This window comes from Haemorhous mexicanus, chromosome 4, assembly GCF_027477595.1.
Source record: "Haemorhous mexicanus isolate bHaeMex1 chromosome 4, bHaeMex1.pri, whole genome shotgun sequence".
NCBI classification, from domain to species: domain Eukaryota; kingdom Metazoa; phylum Chordata; class Aves; order Passeriformes; family Fringillidae; genus Haemorhous; species Haemorhous mexicanus.
In genome coordinates this window covers 54176783-54199347 of record NC_082344.1, presented here as the reverse complement: position 1 = coordinate 54199347, position 22565 = coordinate 54176783, and the positions used below count along the sequence as shown (strand labels likewise).

At 39.9% G+C, this 22565-nt stretch overlaps 1 protein-coding gene across 7 annotated transcripts; it reads left to right on the top strand.

Moving 5' to 3' along the window:
• The first annotated feature begins 454 nt into the window (after positions 1–454).
• RHOH (ras homolog family member H) lies at positions 455–21116 on the top strand. 7 transcript variants are annotated; one of them, XM_059844951.1, is made up of 3 exons: positions 455–532; positions 4194–4298; positions 16928–21116. In XM_059844951.1, exon 3 carries the CDS (start codon positions 17147–17149, stop codon positions 17720–17722), a length of 576 nt encoding a protein of 191 aa, XP_059700934.1. In that variant the 5' UTR covers positions 455–532; positions 4194–4298; positions 16928–17146; the 3' UTR covers positions 17723–21116. The 7 variants fall into 7 exon arrangements, with proteins under 7 accessions (XP_059700934.1, XP_059700937.1, XP_059700939.1 ...); XM_059844950.1 differs by lacking the exon at positions 455–532 and adding an exon at positions 1903–3145; XM_059844954.1 differs by lacking the exon at positions 4194–4298 and having other exon boundaries at positions 471–596.
• The last annotated feature ends 1449 nt before the right edge of the window (positions 21117–22565 follow it).

The following is a 22565-nucleotide window of genomic DNA, read 5'->3' as shown; positions in this document are numbered from 1 at the left end:
CTTCCTTAATCTCAACCCCCTTCCTAACACCAGCAGCTTTCTTTTTTCTCCAAGAGGTAGAAAAAGCAGTGGATTAAGAAGAAATGTGACTTTTCTTGTAGAGTGACCCATGTCAAGACCCTGGGTAATGTGATTTTACATAATTTCTTTTCTTGTAGACTGACCCGTGTCAAGACCCTGGGTAATGTTATTTTACATAATTTCTTTTCTTGTAGACTGACCCGTGTCAAGACCCTGGGTAATGTTATTTTACATAATTTCTTATAAACCCTTAGTTACTTGTGGTTTAAGATTTTATTTTTGCTGTCAGCCTACTCCTCAATGCAAAAATAAATCGCAAGCCTTTGCTCCGCCCCCATAAATATTTTCTGCAACAAGGTGTTTGTTTCTGAAAGTCACAGATAATGACTCATAATGAGTTTTTTAAAAAGGAGAAGCAGTGTATTTTCTAATGTATTCACTATTTTCTCACAGCCAGATGTTCCCCTTCATTGCACAGCATGAAGAGGTGGAAAGGAGCCGAAAAACTGCGGTAAGAAAGGCAAAAAAACTCCCAAAAGCCAATCCAACAAACAACCAAGGATCAAGAGAAACAGGTCAGGTGTCAGTTTTACATCTAACTTTGAAATTACCTACATGTGCATGGAGCTGAGGGTCTTTTGCTGGAGTTCCAGGTCTCTTAGAAGTGAAATAATGGATCAAATGCATAAAGTATGTGTATTACTGAGAAAGGTCTCAAATAAATAAAATTCAACTATTTTTGGGAAGTTATTGGGTCAAGATAATTCAGGAAATGTAGTGGAGGGAAATGGATATAAATCAAGACATGTTAGAATGTGTCTCTTACTCTACAGTTTTGTTTCTTTGCTGAGTTCACTCAATTAAAAGTTGTTTATGAAATATTTTACAGATGGATGCACTCTTTCCAAAATGCAAACTACTTAGCCAGATGGCTTCACATCTGGATTAATCTCAGCATGAAACAGAGAAGAGTAGTTGCATTTTAAGTATCTGCTCTCTGTAGCAGACCTAAAATCGGTGATGATCACCAAAGATATTTATATCAGTATAATTTGCAAATAGTGTTTATTTCTCTACTTCTGACAGTTCTGAATATTTCTGATGGAAACATTTCAGAATATTTGGGTGTCTGATTTGCTTTATCACAATTGCAATGGAAACTTACTGCCTGATTGCTTAGGCTGGTATTGAGAAACCCAAACCTAGTTAAAACCAGATGAATAGATGTTTAATGTGAAAATGAGGAAACACAAGTTCTCACATAAACTGGTGAAGCGCTGAAGCCCCTTATTCAAAATCTTGTCTCAAACTAAAAGGAGGATTGAAGATTTTAAGAAGATAGGATTCCCAAAAGGCCTTGTGTGAGCCTTCCTTAACTTCATCACTGTTGATAATCAACATAATTAATTTCATTTTGTAGGGAAAAGAAACAAATTGGTTCTCCAGCTTAACTGTGCAGCACTGCTCTACAAGCTTTGCATCAGCAGGTTTACAGCATGTTTACATAGGCTATATTCTTTTTTTTTTTTTGGCACAAACTGCCTTTCAGGTACACATAAATTGTCTTTTTGTTTCCTTTTTGTTTCCTTTTTGCTTTATCTTTTAAATTATTCTGTTGGTTTTTAATCTTTCTTGGAAGCAGTATGACTTTATCTTGGTATGCATTGTACTGTCATAATGTTAATGTGGACCAATTCATTAGCTGTCTTCAGAAAGTTTCCATCCTGCAATGAACATAAACTGCTTGGCGTTAGATCTGGATCAGGCAGTGTGTGCTACTGTTTCATGGTTAGACATGGTTAGAGATAATTTCACTGAGCCCAAAATACTTGCTGAAAAGGAATTGGTTTCCACTTCTGTACCTCTGGGTTTCAAGGCTGCTTGGGAAGCCAGTGCTCGTGCCTCTGCCTGAGGACCAGATGTTCCACTGCACTGGTCATCCGGGCCCTTCACCTTCAGCTCGGGGACAGCTCTCCTGCTGTGCCAGTGCACTTGGGCTGCTTCAGGAGAAAGGGACGGGAGTGCCCTCCCTGCAGTCTGATTGCCTGATCATACAAAGTGGACAACCTCTTGTGCTGATGTATCCTAAAGTATAGACCATAGACACTTGAAAACCTGAAACTACCATCACAGTTTTGCTTTCAGTGTTGTGGTAGTTGTGGTGGTAGCTGGAAGTGATGTGGATCTGGACAGCTCACTTTGTCTTTGCTGGGAAAGGTGGGAGTCTCAATGTCTGTGGTGTCTCCACCTGCTCAGCCTCCTTTTACTGGTAGAAGAGAGAACATATATGCTGATAAAATGATACTACTGATCAATCCTGACCAGAACTTCAGAGGGATCCTGACTGAATTACAACAAAACCATGCACACCAGTGTTGAATCAGCCCAAAGTGCCTGCCTTGGGTTTTTGCACAAAGTCAGTTAAACATGCACACTCTCCTCTGTAAAGGCAGGGCCATATTCCAGGCAGGGCCATTTTCCAGGTTGCAGAAAAATCCCAAATGTCGTTCTGCTACTGGAGTGTGAATCGCGTGTAGCCATGCTGGGCAGTTGTCAATCTGCTCCTTTTCTCCTTGCATGTATTGAGCTGCTGGGCTGCGCTGTAACATTAGCCCCTGTAGCAGGGAGGAGGCAGCTGCAGGAGCAGCAGAGTACAAAGAGAAAGCTTTCTGCAGCCTGGAGGGTTTGCGTCCCTCCCCCATCTACAAGGTTTTTACATCTGCTCCCATAGTCACCAAAGACAGAAAGATATAGCAACCCACAACAAACCCACAGAGGCAGAGCTGTGAAGCTCTCCCCAGAAAGCTGACTTACACTAAACCTCTCCACTCCTTCTCGTCACTCTGCATCTGGGTCTGCTGTGACTGCTGCCTTCAGATGAAGTAGACCCAGCTGCCAGGACTGCTTTGGCCTGTATGCGCAGGCATCTCTGGTTGCCTTTAGAGCTTTTGGATTTTTGTCTTCTCAGTTATAGAATTGTTCTAATTTGCTAAAAAAGAAGTCTGTCTGAAAAAGCCAGGAACACAGAACACCATTCTTCTTTTTTTTCTTCCCTTGTCTCATCTAGGATAGTTGACTTCTTTAACGTTCATTTTCAACAGCCTCTTTCAGCTTCCTGCCTCTGGTGAGTTCATTGCAATTTTTTTTTTCCTAGGAGTCTTAATGTGAATTGATAGTCTGAATCAAATTCAATATATTTTGGTTTACTTTTGTTAATTACTTTTATTGATAGGTTTGTGAAATTGGTTCACATAATCAGTTTTACTTTTCTGCTAAATACCATCTGTTAAATGCTTGGTGTTGAGATATACAATTACACACTGGCCTACATCTTGAATTTTCTGTATTTTCATTTGTTCCAGAGTTTTTTTCCACCTCAGTGTAAAAAGTCCTTATATAAAGTAGAAAAGGGGGTGTGAAAAGTTTCTTCCATGTTAACTGATATAAGAAAAAAGAAAAAAATGGGAGTTACTCTCAAGATGGTGGATCTGATTTTGACACTCTTTTCTGTTGCATGAACTATGAACGCAGGAGTGATAGGCATGTATAAATCTGCAACATTTAAAATGATGGTCTTCTTCCCTGTTTGTGAAGTACATCATGCTTGTGAGGAACCTGTTCTGCTTCATCTGAAATATTCCCAAACAAATTTAGGTGAAGATTTTATTGTGAGAATTTAAGAAACACATTCTTAGGACTGGAGTGAGATTCAAAGTATTTTTAATTTGACAGCATATCTGTGGCTGGCTCTGGCTCCAGCAGCTACCTGGCCCTGCTGGGTCTAACAAATGCCTGTGCCACCTTCTGAGTTGGAAGATTTCCATCTAAATGGCCATGTCTGTAACTCTGTGTTCAGTTCACTCCCATGGCTTCTTCTCTGCTTTCTGATTCAACTGTGGCATGCTTAGCGTGTGGAGTCCCCTTACAGAACAGTATGTGTGTATGTGTACATGTGCACATCTGTGCACACCCATTTCCAGATTCTCCTCACAAACCCTGCATCTTCTGATGCTCTAGTGTGATGGAATGGTCTTGTCACATTGCCAGTGAGATGCAGTTAATCTGAAAGGTGAATGAAGATAAAGCACATTGAGGCTGGAGCCATCTCTCTGACACAAGTCCCCACAAAAAATCTGAATGTGGATTTAAGATTATCTAACTTCTCATTTCAGCTGTGTTTCCACCTTTGGATGGGGCAGGAGTTGAACTGTGGCATCTGGCAGAAGCCAGCTTTAATGTGGGATTTATCCTGAATAAAATACTTGCAGAAGAAAAAGGTAGGGTAAATGAGAAAAGTTAGTTGTTAACAGGCACATCTGTCAGCAAATTTTGGTGTCTGTTGTTGTTGGAATAAGGTGGGATTGTGCTGCTTCATATTCCACATTTTCAGCCCCACCATTTATGTCAGTGTGTGGTGTGTTTGTGGTTTTCCAGTAGGAAGGACCATATGTGTATACTTACTTGACTTTAGAATGGGATTTGATGTCGTTTTTCTGAGACCAGTCTGAAGACCTATCATACAAATGGAGTCAAATCTACCAGGGAAAGTGGGTACAGACTTCATGTGAATACCATGTTTGAGACTTGGGCAGTAACTGCAGGGTCAAAAAACCACGTGTGCACTTGCTTCCTGCTAAGTTTAGAGAGTAGGTCTTAATGAGGCATAATACCAAGTTTTACATTCCCCAGATTAGGTGCTGCAAACCAGGAAAATCTGTAGGTTTGTAGTTATAAGGACTGGTGTTTTTATAAGTAACCTGTACTTTCTAAGTTCCAGAGCAAGGAATTAAATGGGTTAAATGGGTTAAACCAAATAAAAATGGGTTTGATTTTCATGTATAACAAGATTCATGGGCCATCAGCAGGGCAACATGGCTGTAAATTACTGTAATTTAATCTCATTTTAAGGTAATTTTACTGTGCCAAAGCCGTGTGAAATAATCTCACATCAGAAGAGCGTCAGGCCTCAAAATGTAGAGACTGGTGCTAAAGTCACATTGCTGGTAACAACTGCTAGTGCCAGTGATGTTAGGGAAGTAATCTCTTGTACAGTGAGGGGCAAGCCATATAAATCCTCAGAGAGGTACAGGGTGATCTGCAGCACACCCAGAGCACACAGGAAGTGAGCAGCCAGCGTGGTGGCGGTCTCACAGGCTGGCCTGTTTTGTAGAGCAGTGGGTCTGTACCAGCGGAAGCTCCAAGGAGCTTTTCTCAGTGATGCTTTCTGATAACCAGCCAGGAGGACACCCAGGCAGGGAGATTAAATTCTGCTGTTTCTCCTCTTGTTTTCGCTGTGCAGCTCTAGACGTATAGCAGCAGGTGAGTTTGGCACTTTAATGTAAAAAATTTTCATTGAAAATTACCTCTTAATCCATCATTTTCTTTACGAAATTTTGGTGCTGTGATTCTATAGTTTTCCCTAAGAAACACTAGAATGTTACTGAATGCACCATTCAAGTGATTAATTTGATTGACATTGACCATAAACTGAAAAATTTGAGATTTTTCTATAGTGCTTTTGATTATTGTTTGAAAAGAGATAAAATAAGTAACTGTAAAACTTGCATTTTTCAAAAGTCTTGGTGTAGCATTTTAGACATCACACCACATAGCTTCACATCATTCCCAAATTAGGTTCTTATGTTTTTGGCTAGTAGTGTGTGGTTTTATTTAATCTGCAGTTTTCAAATGTTTCCATGCTATGACACAACTAACAGCTGAAAAATATTTTGAGATAACCCCAGCACAACAATTAAGAAAGGAAGTCGGCTACAGCTGTCTCAAGGCCACTGTTAAAGCATTATGGCCTTAAGATGCTGGGCACAATCACACAAACACAACAAAGCAATGTAACAACAAAATTTGTGGGCTGTAGCCTACCATTAGCTCTTCTTCACCAAACCAAGTAGAGTTTCATATTTGCTTAGGATTTAGTTGTCCTTCAATTTTTATGTCAGTGAAGAACTGGAAAACCTTTCCGATCCACCAGAAGGATTAGTGTACAGTGGAAGAGGAGACTTTTGGAGCCTGAGAAACCTCTGTAATGCGGAGTGTGAGTACTGGAAATCATGGCTACAAACCTTGGTGTATCAGGTCTTTGCAGCTGGCAAAGTGGCAGGGAGCAATAGTGTTTATCACAGACCCTTTATTGCTCCCCCCTGCACAGTTGCCTGCTGCTGCATCTGCACTGTGTTGCTTTTGCACGAGCAATTGCATTTGGTCTTGGTATTACAGAAGCCAAGGAGAAGTGTAAATTTCTAAGGGATGAGGGTGGGGCTGAACTTGGCATGCTTCTCTTTACCTGACAAAACATATGAACCTGCTGGAAACCACATGAGGATTCTGCTATGGTTTGGGGATTTCTCTGTGGGGAGCCATAGTGACCTGTCACGTAGGAAAGACCCAGCATGTGCTGGAAAAGGAGCAAAGAGCTCTCCTGGCAGAAGCTGGCACAGTGGGCTGTGGATACATACTGTGCATGATGCTGCTTCTCACACACAAGCGTGAGTACCAGTAACTGACACTTGCCAGCTTGAGGTTGTTGTACCATCTGGTGATACCACTTCTCCTCATGACTGACAGTGTGTTGCTTTTGAAGGTTAGACTGATTTATGTCAAAATATAGGTATAACTGGCTCTCCTAATGTAAGAGCGTGAGACCAAGACCTCTGTGTAGCTGGGGGTCTCTTTTACTTGTTTCCTGTGCTATGGTCATTGAAAGAATATGAAACCTTTCAAACTTGCAAGAAAACAGTTCTTTCCTTTCATTGATAGGCATGCCAGTGGACACACAGTCTTCAGCTTGCCTCTTTTATTTCCACCAAAAGACTGTGCTTAAAAACCAGTAAAGACTTTGGAGTTTGAAGTTATTGGGCTACTGATATACCCAAAAATATATTAATTAACCTATCTATTAATTAGCTATCTAATTATCTGTGAGCTTTTGTTTTTCTCACTATAAAAATGTTATGAAACAGCTGTTGTAGAACACCTTCATATAATTTCTTTATTTTCTATCAATTTAAATGTGGGTTTTTAAATTCCCATCTCTTTCAGTGGAGGTTTAATTCTGGATGAAAAGCTGTTGGGTAAAGTATCTCTGAGTTTGAATCAAGTCCATCAGGATTCAAAAATAAAGCATGGGAAATGTTCTCATGATGTTCAAACATCTCTCTCCTAAAATGTCTCTCTTTTCATATGTGTGATTATTTCTATCCAAAATATGTAAAAATCAAGAAAATCAAGGAAAACTTTCGATGCTTCCCACTGAAGAACTCTGCATTGAGATTTACCATAGCATGGGGATTTGCATGATCTTTGACTGAAAGCCAAGTGGATGTCAGCTATAAATATATAAAATGGCTTCTCAAAATACTCAGCTGAAGAATGAGTGAGAAGAATTTATGTATTATGTTTGGTTGTAGAATCGTTTCTCCTCTTAACCTGTTCCATATGACTCACTGCTGTCTGCAGTATCATATGTTTTATATAAAGGTAGCAAGAGAACAAGATTGTAATGGAATCAGAGGAAAGTAAAGGAAATCAGGCACTAAAATATATATTCTGCTCTGGCATATGGTTGGTGTAAGATATAAATCAATATAAAATCTGAGCTACCAGGTATAACTTGTGCTAATTCCAGAAAAAAAAAAAAAAAAAAAAAAGAAAAGAAAGCTTGTTCCTTTGAAATTGGGCTTTAATCATAACTATGCATGGAACGTAGGCAGTTTGATGAAGGCAAGTATGCATACCCATTTTTTTAATCTAATTTTATCTGCTTCAATTAAGGCATTCTAGAGAGGCTGCATGGTAAGAAAAAAAATCCTGCTTGTATAATGGAAAGGTATTATTTCTTATTTTTATCTGTGTGCTGGATATAGTGCATGAATACTAAGTCATGGCATAGATTGTGGAAGACAACATCTTTTTAAAAATGTATTGAAAAAATCGAAAAGATAAAAAACGAAATTTATTGATTTATCGAAAAGATAAATCAATAAATGCAAGACAAGTTATGATAATTTATGTTTTACATCACACCTGCTACTTGAAAAGTAATTGAAATTATTTCAAAGCAAGCTCTTCAGATTTTTATGTACATGCGTGCACACAAAATTTAAGAACGATATTAAAGATGGCAGTTTCCCTGCTATGTGAAATCTGGACTATGATTTTAAACACTCTGATATATACAGAGACAAGAAAAAGGTTTTTGTTGCTGGCAATCCTAAGGGGGAGAAGCTAAAATTGTCAGGGAGGTTCTGTTTTATAAAATAAATACCCAACCAAATTATTGTTGCTTCTTTTGCTAGCTTTGCTCATGAACGTCCGAAGTTTGATGTTCATCACAGCAAAACGAATGGTGACGTGCAGTAAATATGAGTTCTTCCTGCATTAAAACCAAATCACTATGTTTTAGCAAGCGGTCATTACTGTGTATTGTTTGATTAACATAATTACTACTCAAAACACCTGTACATCCCACACTTTATTCTCACAAAATATATAAAAATAATCTTGCATGGAACACTGGCTAATTCTGTTCTAACATTTTCCTTCTCTGCCTTTACCTCCCACTGAAATCAAACCTGTGCAAATAACATAACTTAATGAACATGGAGAATCTCCTTCTTCTCCTGCTGATACTAGGGAGAGAAGATCTAGGCTTGAGAACCTCCTTATTTTGTGCTAGGCATTTTATAAAATCAGAGCTAAGTTAAACCTGAAGAGACTTTTTCTGAAAGTAAAGTTGGAGATCTTGCAAGGGATCCATTGAGGAAAATGGAGAAATGGAAGGGCAATTTTTTAAAGACGTTGTAACATTGAGGAGCATGTTATATCACCTGTAGCATTCATGTATTAGCTTGTAGCTATACTGATAATGTTGATTACTTCGTAGCATTTAAGGGAGCCAGTCAAGAAGGTCAAGTAGTGTGCAAGCAAGGGAGAGGAGTGCCGTCCTACCACAGGTTAGAGCCAAAACACACAGAAGTCAGCCTTCTCCACTGCAGTGGGATTGGCACAGGCTCTGAAAGAGGGGAAGCCCCTTGTGACTGCAAATGCAAGCGTGTCTATGGAGATGCCAGTTTGTTTTAACAATTTATCATGTCACGCATCTACGGGATTTAATATGAATCTATGCATCTCCTTAGCAAGTCATGGTAACATATTGTAAAGATGTGTCTAATAAATGTAATGGCTGCATACACAGCAGAAATATAACAGTTTACAATGGGTGACTATGTAATTTTATATGTAAAACTCTATCAATTAGATACCTAGGTTATTGCAAATCCCCATTTAGCACAGCAATCTCTGCTCATATGCATACAAATACATAGGTACCTGTATGTGGACCATGACCATTTCAAAATGCATCCATTTCACGCAAAATATGTATGTATGTTTTCAAATGGTGATAAGATACCTTGCCCACAATACATTGTTTCCTACAGAAATCTCTAGCAATGTCTTTTGCAATGAATTAATATCAAAGTGTCCATATATATATATATATGTATATGACGTACACATATGCATGTACCTATGTGTATGTCCATATACATCTATATACAAGTATAGACATATATATATGTATGTATGTATGTATATGTATATATATATATGTATATATTTTTTGTACACGACTGTGTTGATTCATCACTGAAATACTTCGATTTTAAATATGCACAGATTTCTTTTCAATATTTTTGTGTATCTGTATATGTGCTTGTACACTTCTATGCATCCAGTCTAGCAAATGCATCATTCTCTGAGAAATTATGAATGATTATTTAAAAGTAAGAAATGTTAGTTGTGTATGAAAGAGAAATGGATACCTGTGTCTGCAGATGGTAAAAATAAAGAACAAATAGAAATAGGGGTAGGGTCAGACTCCCTGGAAAGAAAACTAAATAATTGTTGAAGGTTGTAAATAAAAGAGTGCTTCAACAGCCAAAGAATACTTCAACAGCCATAAAAATTTGGGGAGATTTTGAAGAGTTAAATCTGTAAAAAAAAATCGTACAAAAAATGTTATCAAAATACGTTGACAAATCAAAAATATGCCTTTTTGATTTGTCTCAAACTTCAAGAAATTTAGCTCTGCTAAAAGAGGATGTGGCATGAAAAATTTGAAGTGGTTTGAGGTGCAAAGTTGCAAACATTTCTACGTGTCAATAATTCTATACCCACAGTAGTCTGATTAAAGTCAATTACTTAAATATAACACGTTTTATGTTATCAAGGGTTCCGTTTGGCTACAATGCAGTTAGAGTTGCTGAATATTTGCTTTTGACCTGTAAGTAATTCAGGTAGAAAAAGTATTTGTAGGTATGTGTGACAGCACTGGAGTCAGCACACAGCACTTTATCCATGTTCATCTGCAAGTGTGACTGTATCCCCATCTGGACCCAGGAGCAGTTTTGTGTCACTGTTAATATATATGTACATATATATATGTGTGTGTGTGTGTGTGTGTGTGTGTATGTGTATGTACAGAAACAGCCACTGTGAGGGACAGCAGATGCACAGATGGTTGATGAACTTCTGTGCTGGAACATACACGTGTGTGACATTTGCTCACCAGCTGCTCCATGTACAGCTGCGTCTGTAGTGAAACTCAAAAATTTCTTCTCTGTTTAAGCTCAAGGAGAAAGGACAGAGGAGGGTGGGAAAGAGAGGTGACATATGTCCAGTATCCTGCAGAAGGAGAAGGTTAGGCTTGCCTAACTTCAGGCATGACATGCTGCTCCATTTCTGGTGACTTTGAGGGTATTGGATCAGACTGAGAATGGTTTATGAGCTGATCTTCTCTGAAGGGATTACTTTCCTACCCTTGATTGACCCCAATTTTAATTTGTAGAGAACTTCTATACTGAAAATGGATCCCTTTTGAAAATGACCCATAATAACATTAATGCCACGTTGTTTGTAATTTACCATGTCACACCATAAACATGGAGAAAAATTACTTCAGACTAATGGCTTGAAGCTTTAAGTGGGTACTTAGCTTTGCCAGATCTCATTGAGTTCTATTTAGAGATTTAGAATCTCAGATCAGTACATGAGTCTTACAGGCTTTTTGTTAATTTTTGGAGTGGTTCTAATAGTCTGTGTTACTGTGTAATTTGTAAATTGCTGAATCAAGGTGTGATTAGCCACAGAAAGAGGATTCTTGAAGATAAAAGAAATATTTCTTTTGTCTAATTCTATAATTAGAATGAGAGTTAAATTGTTTTTCTCAGCAACTATAGTGAATTGAATAGATCTTTAGATACATTGTTATTCATTGCTTATATATTATTATAGGTACTATTACTAAAGAAATTAAATTGAATTTTTTAAAATATAAGATAGCTCATTAAGCAGTTTTATATGCATGTGCAATGTGTAAGCATGTGTTTCAGGACATATATTTCATTACACAAAAAGCTTTCATCCCTTTACTAGGACTTCACATCTGATTTAATCTTGTAAATAACATCGGTCTGTGTTCGTTGTTGTTTTATATCAAGATTTCACATTCTCAATATGAGGGAATTTGCTTTAAATCTGATAACTTGAGTTTCCTTGCTAATAATAAAGTTAACAAGATTACTGAATATTTGATCATAAATCTTTCTCTTCATTTGCAGTGGTTAAAACTGCCAGAGAAAGAAACAGAGGTATTTTCAGGTGTTGTCTTGATCCAGAAGTGATTTTTTGCAAAGGTTTCTAAAAAAGTGGTTCTCTAGTTTCTCAAAATTTCATAAATTAGAAATTAAACCTAAAATTTAGGTGGTTTTTGGTTGTTTTTTTTTTTTTTTTCAAAATAAAATACTGAGATTTGAAAGCAGGAACAGGATTCCAGTTTTGTGAACAAGGGAGTGAAAGAAAAATTTCCAAGTTTTTATGTCTGCAATTTTTTTTAATTCTGGAAGGAGATTGTTTTTGAGATGACAAGACATCCTGGCTTTGAAAATATGGGCTCATTGCATGTTGCTTGCTTTTCTAACTTTAGAAAGGCATTGAAGAAATTATTGTACTTAAGGATAAAATATCTGTATAAAAGCTCTCATCCAAGCTTCTAAGCATCCTTTCAATTCTTTAAAATATAAAAGCAACTTGAAAGATAATCTGGCACTTCATCTGTCACTATTACAAATGTATCAGATAGCTGAATTATTCTGCCAGTGGGTGACCTGCCACCTTGCTCTTGGGCCAAAGAGTAGCGATGACCCCTGTGGTAGCCACCTTAGGAAGTGAATGAGTTCAGTGGAGATTTTTTTTGTGGAGTAGTCTGGGGAAAAGATGCAGCACCTTGCAAAGGTACAGGCTGTGAGCCAGTGGTGCCACCACTGAATGCCACTATGGACTGAAATGCTGACACTCTCTGAGGTGGAGGGAGGCTGATCGGCAAGACAGGGCTATAGATCAAAATTGTCTTGAAAGGAGTTAAGAAAACAGGAGGCAGCTAATGCAGATGTCAGAGAATCAGCTGAGTGAATGCATGACAGGAGCTGTTTGCTTGCAGTCTCCAGACGGACTGCAGCTGATGGATTAATTTTCAGGAGACCTGTGCTGTGGAAGCAGTCTGGAGGTTTGTATCTGAATGGAGCAAGCATACCTCATCCACAGAGCTGAAAACCAGGTAGTGTGACCTTGACAACCTGGTGATCTAGCAGAGTGTCCAAACTGGAGTCACAACAGCCACAGTTTCTGTATCACAAGGGGCTGCATCTTCTGGGTGCTGTCACTAACCAGGCAGCAGTGTTTCTGCCCTGTGTTGATTCCTGCCAGCTTTCCTCCTCCTCCTCCTTCTGCTTGCAGGAGTTTTCTCAGGCCCTGTCCATGCCCTGCAGTGCCCACTGTGCCCATGGAGGTGAAGGTGTAAAGCTGCGCGCTCTTCTGGTCAGTGAGGATAGTCTTTGTCCCTCTTTCCTCTCCTTGAGGGTGTTCAGCTAAGGGATGTGAGGAGAGTTCTTACAAATCTGTGGTGCAATTGCAGGGGGCTGTGGTTACAGTCAGCACATTGGAGAAGAACTGTAGGCACTGTTTTGCAGACCCCACCTCTGTGTGAGGTGGGACTTACGAGAGTAGAGTAGGTAGGCAAAGACAGAATGTACATTCAAGTATTGCACAGCTAGTGGAAGTATCTCCTGTGGTTTCCACCTCTTCTATTAGTCTAAATATTTTAATTTCCTTGCCGTGTCAACTCTCTTCAAGAACTAACATACACAGTGTTCAAACTGAAAAATTAATCTGCTGTTATCCTGACATAAACAGGAGCTCTGCAGAGATGTAATTGAGGTAGGGAGTGGATAATGGCAGTAATAGTTAGCATGTTAACTGCTTTAACTCTCTGAACCATTTTGTGACTGATCCAAAAAGCTGGTTGTTTGCTTGCATGGTTTGTTTATGTATGAGCTAATTCCATTGAAATTCCAGCCTACCTGAGTGTGCGCTATCAGGATCTAAGAGACGTTTTGAAATTGGAGTTCCTGACTGTTTTTATTTTCCCCTATCATAAGATGCTGTCCATCCCCTGGAGATGTTTAGCCCTAGCAAGTCATGCTCACAATGATCTTATAGTTGATGCCAGAGATATTCTTGGCATAAATGAAAATCCCATTTGGTTCCGCTGATAAACTTACCCCTATTGGTACAGTAGTCCCGCTTTCCTTTGTTGGTAGAGCTCTTTCAAGCTCTTTCTCAGATAAGTTTTTCATGGGATGAATATTCACTTGAATACCTGCAAAGAGCTCAGTGCTGCTGTGCTCTGCTTTTCATCCCATCCCATTGCAGGTTGGCGACCCCATTCACCTTCTCCGTATTGTATTCTGCCAGGAGCAAGTGTGAGGTATTTTACCTGCATGAGATTGCTGAGGTGCAGCTCAGACACTGCCAAAGAGCAGTTGTTGTAGGGCTCCTTGTGCTCACATCTCCAGTGAAGTCCAAGATCTCTGTAACCCCGCACTAGTGTCTGTATTCCGAAGACAAAGGGAACAAAACCTGAAGTTTACTTAGCATGACCACACAAGAATAAGACATGCATTCCTATACCTAGTGATTTTATAAAAGGTCTTACCTTACTATTCAAATAATATCTTCTATTGTTATGAGTGATGATAGCATAAACCAAAAAAAGCATGAAAGAAGATTTATAGGTTTATATATTGAATTTCAGGGTTATATATTGAATTCCATATACAAAATGATCTTAATAAAGTTGGTAAATTTTTGAAAATCAATTTGTTGGAGGAAAAAAAAAGCCTCCTCAGCTTAGACTCCATCTCTGATTTGTGATCAGAAGGTTTTCTGCAATCTTGTAACGGTTGTAGCACACTGTGCTGTTGGACCAAGACAGAATATGAGAGAAGGGGACAAAAACTTTTGCAAATATTTATAAAACTGGTTGTATGCTGAGGCACAGAAGTGGCCAGTACTGTCTTTAAAGGACACTTTGAAGAACTGCTCTTTAAAGGACACTGCTTTTTATTGATGCTTAATCAAGCATTTTCCATCCAGTGAGGTGAACTTGTGTAATTATTTTAATACACTAATGATACTCTTATCCTGAGGCTGCAACAAGGACCAGCTATGTGCCTAATTACAGATAATACTTCAATATGCACATATGTAGTCCTGATTATATATGGAGGCAGATGAATTGTTGTTACCAAATGCAAGATCAGGGCCATTGAAGGCAATTTGTCCACAGGATCACAATATGGACCTTGTTATATACCAGGGTTTTTTATTATTCACTGATGGAATGAAGAACAATATCATTTGCTTTGAAAACAATTCTGCACTGTCACAGTGGAATATTTCAGTATCTTGTATTGTCTGTTAACTAGCCATATTCACTAGTCTTTAATATGTCTTTCAATCTTGAGTAATTTTTATACTTTCAAAATAACCAGCACGATTTGACCTGGTTATCAACAAGTTGAGTGCCAGAACAATCCTTTTGTCTTTCTCTGTTTTGGCATTTATGAAATTGCAAAAGTCATGCTTTGGACATCCTTATTTCCCCCCACATTCCAGTGTGCACAAAATAATGAACCTGAAGGTACTGAGGACTGCTCGCACCAAAGAAATGTTTGTTCTGAAAAGGTTACTTGGTACATGGAAACTTTCTCCTGAGAATATGCAGCTTTGTCTGAATAGGACACTACTGTCTTGTGGTGAAATTGAAGTGTTTTCAAGCTATATTGCTGACCCAATTTTGAAATAGAATACTCTGAGAGATTCTGATTCATATGAGCAATTTGAATATTTATCCTACATACACTTTTTGAATTTTTTATAGATGTGTTTTGTAAAGGTCTTGTTTAGTTCCCTTGAGAGCTTGTTTGGAGAACAGAGAAGGAAAAAGACTGAAGTTAGATCTAATGAATCTTTAAAAGCAAATTTTCATCTGCTGCCACTAAAACTTAAATTTACAGTGCAGCCTGTTTCCCGGCAGCCAGGAATGTCGTGAAGCAGCCTCAGCCTCCATCCCACTTCCTAGAAGCGAGCGGCAGTGCTGAGAGCACGGTGTCGCTGGCAGGCCAGGAAGCACCGTCTGTTGCAATGACTCCTGCAGATACTGTAACTCGAGCACGCACAGGGACAGCCCGCAGACCTGCGGCCACCTCTATAAAGCAGCGTGCTCCGGTCACGCGTCTTCCTGCAGCCGGGCCAGCTGGTGGGAGAGATGCAGGTGTGCCAGCAGCACCAGAGGAGGTAGGGCACGGCCTCCACACAAAATGAAAGCAGGGCGATAGCAGTTGTCGGTACCTGTAAAATGTTCTAAGTTCATCTAGCACTTTCCCTTTGTGTTCCCCCGTTTGTGGATTAAGCCAAAACTTGGAGTGTTCTCGAAATAAAGGGAGAGGGGGTGGTGTGTTAGGGTACTGAAAGTGGAGAGTGTTACAGTAAAATATAGTATATGCTCTTTGTGGCCATCATTTATATCTGTTCAAATAGCCTTCAGCTGTGATGTCTCTCCACATATATGAAGGAAACAGAAATATATTATTTATGTAACAAACACATGACATTTTGAAATTATGCAGTGATACTTTCTTTTTAATTACTCTTGTTCATCAGAACTAATTTGTTTTCAGTTTTGCTGTTAGTGATTTTCAGAGCATCTTGTGTGTCACCCTATGTGAGCAGTGAATCTTGCACACAGTTAGTGGGGAAGAAACAAATGCTTTCAAAATAGGCAAATTTGACTGAATGCTGGCAGGAGCTCAAAAGCAATTACATACTCTGAAGAGTACTCTTAGTTCAGTTTTACAAGAGAGTAAATGCCAGGACAGTTAAAATCCCTTCAAATGAAATTTTTACTGGGGCAAGCATTGATAGTAGGGTTTTCTTTGGCTTGTGCTTCTTGATTGTTGAAAGCAATTTGTAAGAAAAAAATTAACCTCTTTTGGTTCTGTGTTACTGTTTCATATGGGATTGTTTAAATTGTCAAATTGGTTAGCAAAGAGCTTTTTTTTTCTCCTGACTACCTCTAGAAAGCATGGCTATATTTTTAAGGGAATCTGAACTGATCATTTAGGGATTCAGGATTCCGTCAGTCTTGGTGAAAGTCAGAGGCAGGGAATGTCTCACAGCATATTAGTAGCAGTTATATCAAAGTTAAATTAATTTTATTAGTCTCTAGACTATTGGAAGGAAAAAATAGCTTGTGTCAGTGGAAAATGGTAATAGTGCTAAGACTGTTAGCCCCTGTGGAGCAGCAAGAAAGTTATTTATGTGAATGGCTGTTGCACACACAGCTGGCTGGGAGGAAATGGAAAAGTTCATCATCCTCAGTGAGGGATACTTGCCTTGCCTGTCCAAAGATGTGTCCAGGCATCTTCATCTTGATGAGGAATGGTTTGTTCTCTGTGGGTTATAAATGTTACATTTTATTTTTACTTTCCAGAAACGTCATTTGACTGATTGAAGATTTAAAACCAACAGAGTCATGTGGGAGAAAACGAAATTTTAGTCTCAAGTGGCAGAATCGAGCCATAAGAAGTAAAGAGATTTGGATGGTTTCTCACTAAATGGAAATTATATAGAAGGCTTCTAATACCACTGCATCTCTCCATCCCACTCCTGCTGCACAGAGACCGTACTCTTGGCCTTGGACGTTAATAAAATGCTGGATTCAGTCAAGTGTGTTCTGGTGGGAGACTCTGCCGTTGGGAAAACATCTCTCCTGGTACGTTTCACCTCTGAGACTTTTCCAGATGACTACAGACCCACTGTATATGAAAATACTGGAGTGGATGTCTTCATGGATGGCGTACAGATCAGCTTAGGTCTTTGGGACACGTCTGGCAGCGATGCCTTTAAAAGCATTCGCCCCCTCTCCTACCAACAGGCAGATGTGGTATTAATGTGCTACTCAGTGGCAAACCATAATTCCTTTCTGAACCTGAGGAACAAATGGATCAGTGAGATCCGCGGCCATTTGCCCCGCATCCCCGTTTTGGTGGTGGCCACTCAGACTGACCAGCGAGACATGGGTCCCTACAGTTCCTCCTGCATCAGCCCTATAGATGGAAAGCGGCTCGCCCAGGATGTGCGAGCCAAAGGCTATTTGGAGTGCTCTGCCCTCAGCAACAGGGGAGTGCAGCAGGTGTTTGAGTATGCTGTGAGGACAGCAGTCAATCAAGCCAAAAGGCAAAACAGGCGGAAGCTCTTCTCCATTAATGAGTGCAAGATCTTTTGAGGACTGTCAGCAGTGGTTTTGCTCACGTTTGTTCTTTCTGTTTTCTCACAAAGACGCTGCAGCAGAGAAAATGGGAGGTGAATCAAAGAAGGGCTCCTGGCAGGACGACAGTGCAGGTGCCTCTTATGAGACAGGTGTGCTCTTTATCTGAACCTCTTCCCTCCAAAACACGTGTGCTGTCTTGAAAAACAAAAGGTGCATACCCTTATTCACAAGCCTGTGTTTGGACTTTGCAAGCCTGAACTGCAGCAGGCCTAGCCTGCAGATCTGCAGATAACAGCAGTGCTGATTTTGGTTTTGTTTCTGTCAATGTTCCTCAGTTGTTGGTTTGTCTGCATCTGCATTTATTTAATGACAAAATTCTGCCTGAAACAGCCCCCACCTCTGTCCTTGTGGATTTTTTTTTTACTTAAGAATGTGGTATATAAAACCTGAGCAATGTGTATTTTATTTAGAGGACTCATGGATATGTTGTTGAAAATCACAAAAGTTGGTTTTAACATTTTGATGGTTCTCCCTTTAGCTAACCACAGAAATGAACTGTCCTATCCATGTAATAAATACCCTGCAGGCAGGCCTTGGACTTGCCTGAGTCATTGCATAATGATCATCAGTATGTCCAGCATAGGAGTAATCAAAACTTAGTGAAATTTGACAGCTGTCTCCTGCAGTTTTGTGAGATTTGTTACCTTAATATTGTTCCTCAACAATGTGGTCAAAGGTGGGAAACTAATCTGATTCTTCCTAGACTTCACTGGCTTACAACCTCACAGCTTGCAGACAGGGTTGGTTTAGGCATATGGTTGGGCTGGTAGGGATGAATCTGTGCTACCATCAACTCTGTTGTCCCTGCTGTAATTCTGGAGGCAAAAGATTTCAGTCTCCACAGATGGAAGATATTTTTTCATGAGCACTTATATTCTCATATATTTTTAGTACACTCTGTTTCAAAGCAGTGGTTTTAGTGGAACCAGTCACCAACATTAGTAAAAGATTGAGTACAAAGCAAGGTTGACTTTAGAATGGCTAAATGACATTTTTTTGAGTTTGCATGCTAAGTATAATTGCCTAGGTTGTATCCAAGTAAGACTGAAACAGACTTCACATCCTGGGGAGCCTGTCAAGTCTAGGAGCCAAATCCTGGTGGATGTACGGGGGCCAAGTTACCCTGCTACACAGAAAGGCAGGCTAAGGAAATGGAAACTTCAGGTGTGTAAGAGAACTCTGCTAGAAGATGAAGTGGGCTCAAGCCACGATGCTGTGCATTCCTTGTGAATTGTGGTGCTCCCCTCCTCCTCATATCTGTCCCCTCTGTCCTGCACCCCCTCTAAGGTCTTGCAGATCTGTCTCATCCCAAGAGAATTTCTTACTGCAGCAAGATTTTCTTTGTCTCTTTTCCTGTCCTTCAGCTAGCTAGGAACTAACCTTTGAGGGACTTATAGCATGGTGCCATAAAAGGTAGGTTTATCTCACCTGTGATGTAGGTGAGCAAGTATTTACACTGTGGGCACCTTGATTACCAGCGGGACACAGAACGTCCAGTGTTGTGATTGTCCCACGAGCTTCTAGACTGTTGAATATTTACCACTCATCAACCTGATTGTAAGGGAGGCTTCTGATCATAAAAACATCCCGGTCTCATCTGAGGTTTTTATATCATCTTTAAATCTTTACAAACTTCTGCACCTGAGCACACACTTCTGTCACCACCCATCTTCCCTGAATTCTTCTCTTTCCTACTTCTCTTTCTTCTCAAGTGTTGATTTGTCACTGAAACACTAAAACTGACATATTGGTAAAAGAATCTGAATGGCATTGTACTTGTGTAGAGTTATGCAAGTGGCCAAGTATTAGCAGTCCTGGTTAAAAATCTTTTGGCTTTTGGGAGAAATATTCTACATGTCAACTCTTGCAACACCTCTCCACTGGAAGTCTTAGGTTTTGTAACTCTAATTAAAAGTAGCCATTGTTACAGTTTGAACATTAAAGATTGCATGAAAAATGCTGTCTTTTTTTTTTTTCCTCAGTGTGTTAAAGTCTGTTTACAACAGTTCATGCAGTTTTTATGTGCTGAAGAGCAGTAATCACCAGGTGAGAATGCTGTGTTGTGGTATCTACCGCAAAGTGCCACATTTGGGCACCAGAAAGCTCCACAGAATTGTTATCACAGACAAAGCCAGACAAAATGTAACCGAAAATCTCATCTCATCTGTATTAGCTTCACAAAACTTGTTACGTTGTCTTGCAAAATTAAGAAATTGATGTCTGTTGCAATTGTGAAGCCAGGTGGATAGGCTTCTTTGAGATGTCTGAACTGACAATACAGGGTACACAGCAAATGTAGGGATGGCTTGATATACTCTTGATTGTGCATTCTAGAGCCAGTGCAAAGTGTGAGGCCACTGGAAGCCAGCTGATTTTTAAAATCAATTTGTAAAGAGTATAAAGTAATGGGGATTTTGATTTCCTGCTCTGTGAAAAAAACAGTTCAAATTTTCACAGCCTGTTTTTTTTCAGACTCTCAAAGCTAAAAGGCACTTTTCACTGGGAACAAGCTGTGAAGCTCATATATTTTAGTGCCTGTAATTATGTGGCTTTCCCTGATCTATAGAATCGATATGCTCAAAGGGTGTGGCAGCCCCAAACAGAGGTTGAAATCTAGACACAGCAGAACTCAGCTGAAGATTTGGCTGAATGGTATATTGGGGTTTGCTGCTTGCACAACTGCAGCCCTGTTCTCTGTGGTGGGAACAACAAGGGACTGCTGAGGTCTGCTGTGAAACCCTTCCAGGGTGGTTTTGCTTGTGTTTACTTGGGTAACGGGTCCCTGGGAACTGTTTAGAATTAAAATCTGGCTCTGGTATTTGAAATACATTAAAATGACACGTGGATTTTTAATTTCTTTTGCTCTGAAAACAGCAAAACAGAAAAAATGTGCAGCCCTGCCTCAGTTGAGTCAAGCTTTCAGCTGAGAGAAGAGACCTTGCCCAAATATTCTCCTGTTTTCTCGAACAGATCCCTTTCCATTTGATGTTCTGTTGCTAATATTCTTTTTGCTTGTTATTAAAACAGGTTAAAGTTTTATTTTAAAAAATTATTTTGAATACAGATTTCCCATGCTTTTAAATTTACATGATATGCAGAACACAATAGAAATATTTTCTACAAGTAAATAGTAAAAGTATGTTTCAAATCATCACTCTTGCCCCCCCCCAGTTTTTCATGCAGAAAATTATTCAAGCTTGGTAGATATAATTGATACTGTTTTGCCTGATATTTGCATTTAACAGTTTGCAAATTTTTGTGCAATTTTTGTGGGTACTCTGTGTTTACTAAAGTCTGTGGACACAAACTAGCTGATACTTGTGTTAATAAAGAAAATGTGTTTAAGGGATTCTATATATGGCACCATTATAAAAGAAAGCACCAGAAGAATCAGATATGGAGGAAAAAGAAATGTCAGCACTCTTTACCTCTCAGCCTTTTCTGTATTACTATAGCATTTGAGTGAATGCAGCCATAGAATAATTTCCAATAAATGGGGCAACCCATGTCTTTTTAGCACTTTCTCCTAGTGCTTTGGTTGCACACAGCTCAAGTTAATATAAAAGGAATAAAAAGCTTCATTTCAGAGCATCAGAATGCTTGTCTGCTCTTGCCTTTGTGAGCAAGTTAACTACCTTAACTTAATTACAAGTCAGTTCAGCTTCTTAAACAAGCCAGATATGACCACAATGGGATTAGCCAAACTCCCTTGCTCTGAAACGACAATAATGAATTTATGTCCCTGAATATGAGGAAATGTATTTTATGTCTCAGAGATTTCCTTTGCAATGGTAAGAGCTGACCAGTTATCAGCATGTACCTCTCGTAGCAGACCTGTGTGCCCTTCACCTTGTGCTCTGAGCAGCCAGTAATTGAAAACAAAATTCAGGGGGAAAACAACTGGTTGTGTGTGTCTAGGTGTTTATATTATATAGCTGCTTAACTACAGCTGTGGTGGCCTTTCCACTGCCTGTGAAAAGCCTCTTGCTGCATTGCAATGTGACACTGTAGCCTCTGTGTGTCAGCGGGGTCCCTGTCACTGAGGCAGAAGAGCATCATGACGAAGGACAGAAGAGATGCTCCTCGGGACTCCTCTTACCTGCATCACAGGCAACTGCAAACAGAGCTGGCCCTGCCTCAGTCAGGCTTCTGTCGCTTGCATGTGGCCTTACAGTAACACATTTTTTTGTGTGCCATTTCTAAAATCAGTGTCAGAATCCAAGTCATTGCCAAGGCCTGGCTTCTGCACCCACTGTTGTACTGGTAGCTGGGCTCCAGTTGCTGCATTTTGGAGGTGGGAGGAGGGGGGATGTCTCAAAGCACTGAGATGTCTCAAAGCAGTGATGTCTCAAAACACTAAACCCTGTGGCACATCCCTTCCTGAATGTGGGGAGCTGCCCAGCAGCATTGCATGAGCTGTGAGTTATTAGCAAGCAAAAGAATAGCTATTGCAGCCTTTCTGGTTATGAAGTGAATGAGTGACATGTCTGTCTCGGGTCTTTCACAACCGTCCTACACAAGGTTGGCAGGGGCATTTCTGTCGTTGCTCCTCTCAGCCTGGGTATGATTCATAGAGGGCGGAGCAGCAGAGCACGGGCTCTTTGTGGTGGTGGTGGTTGTTTCTGTCTCTGGAAAAGAGGAAGGAAACGACGATTGGTGTCTTCGCTTGGTGCGAGGCGCTCACTCGCCCGCGGTGTTTCTGAGAAGTCTCCAGTGGGCACTGGCTCCCACTGGCACCCCAGCAGCTCTGGCCTGTGCCTCAGAGGATGCAAGCTGAGCTGGGACAACTCTCATGCCA

What these genes read in the sequence shown, in the direction of transcription:
- RHOH (XM_059844951.1), top strand. Translation starts at nt 17,147, where the DNA reads ATGCTGGATTCAGTCAAGTGTGTTCTGGTGGGAGACTCTGCCGTTGGG.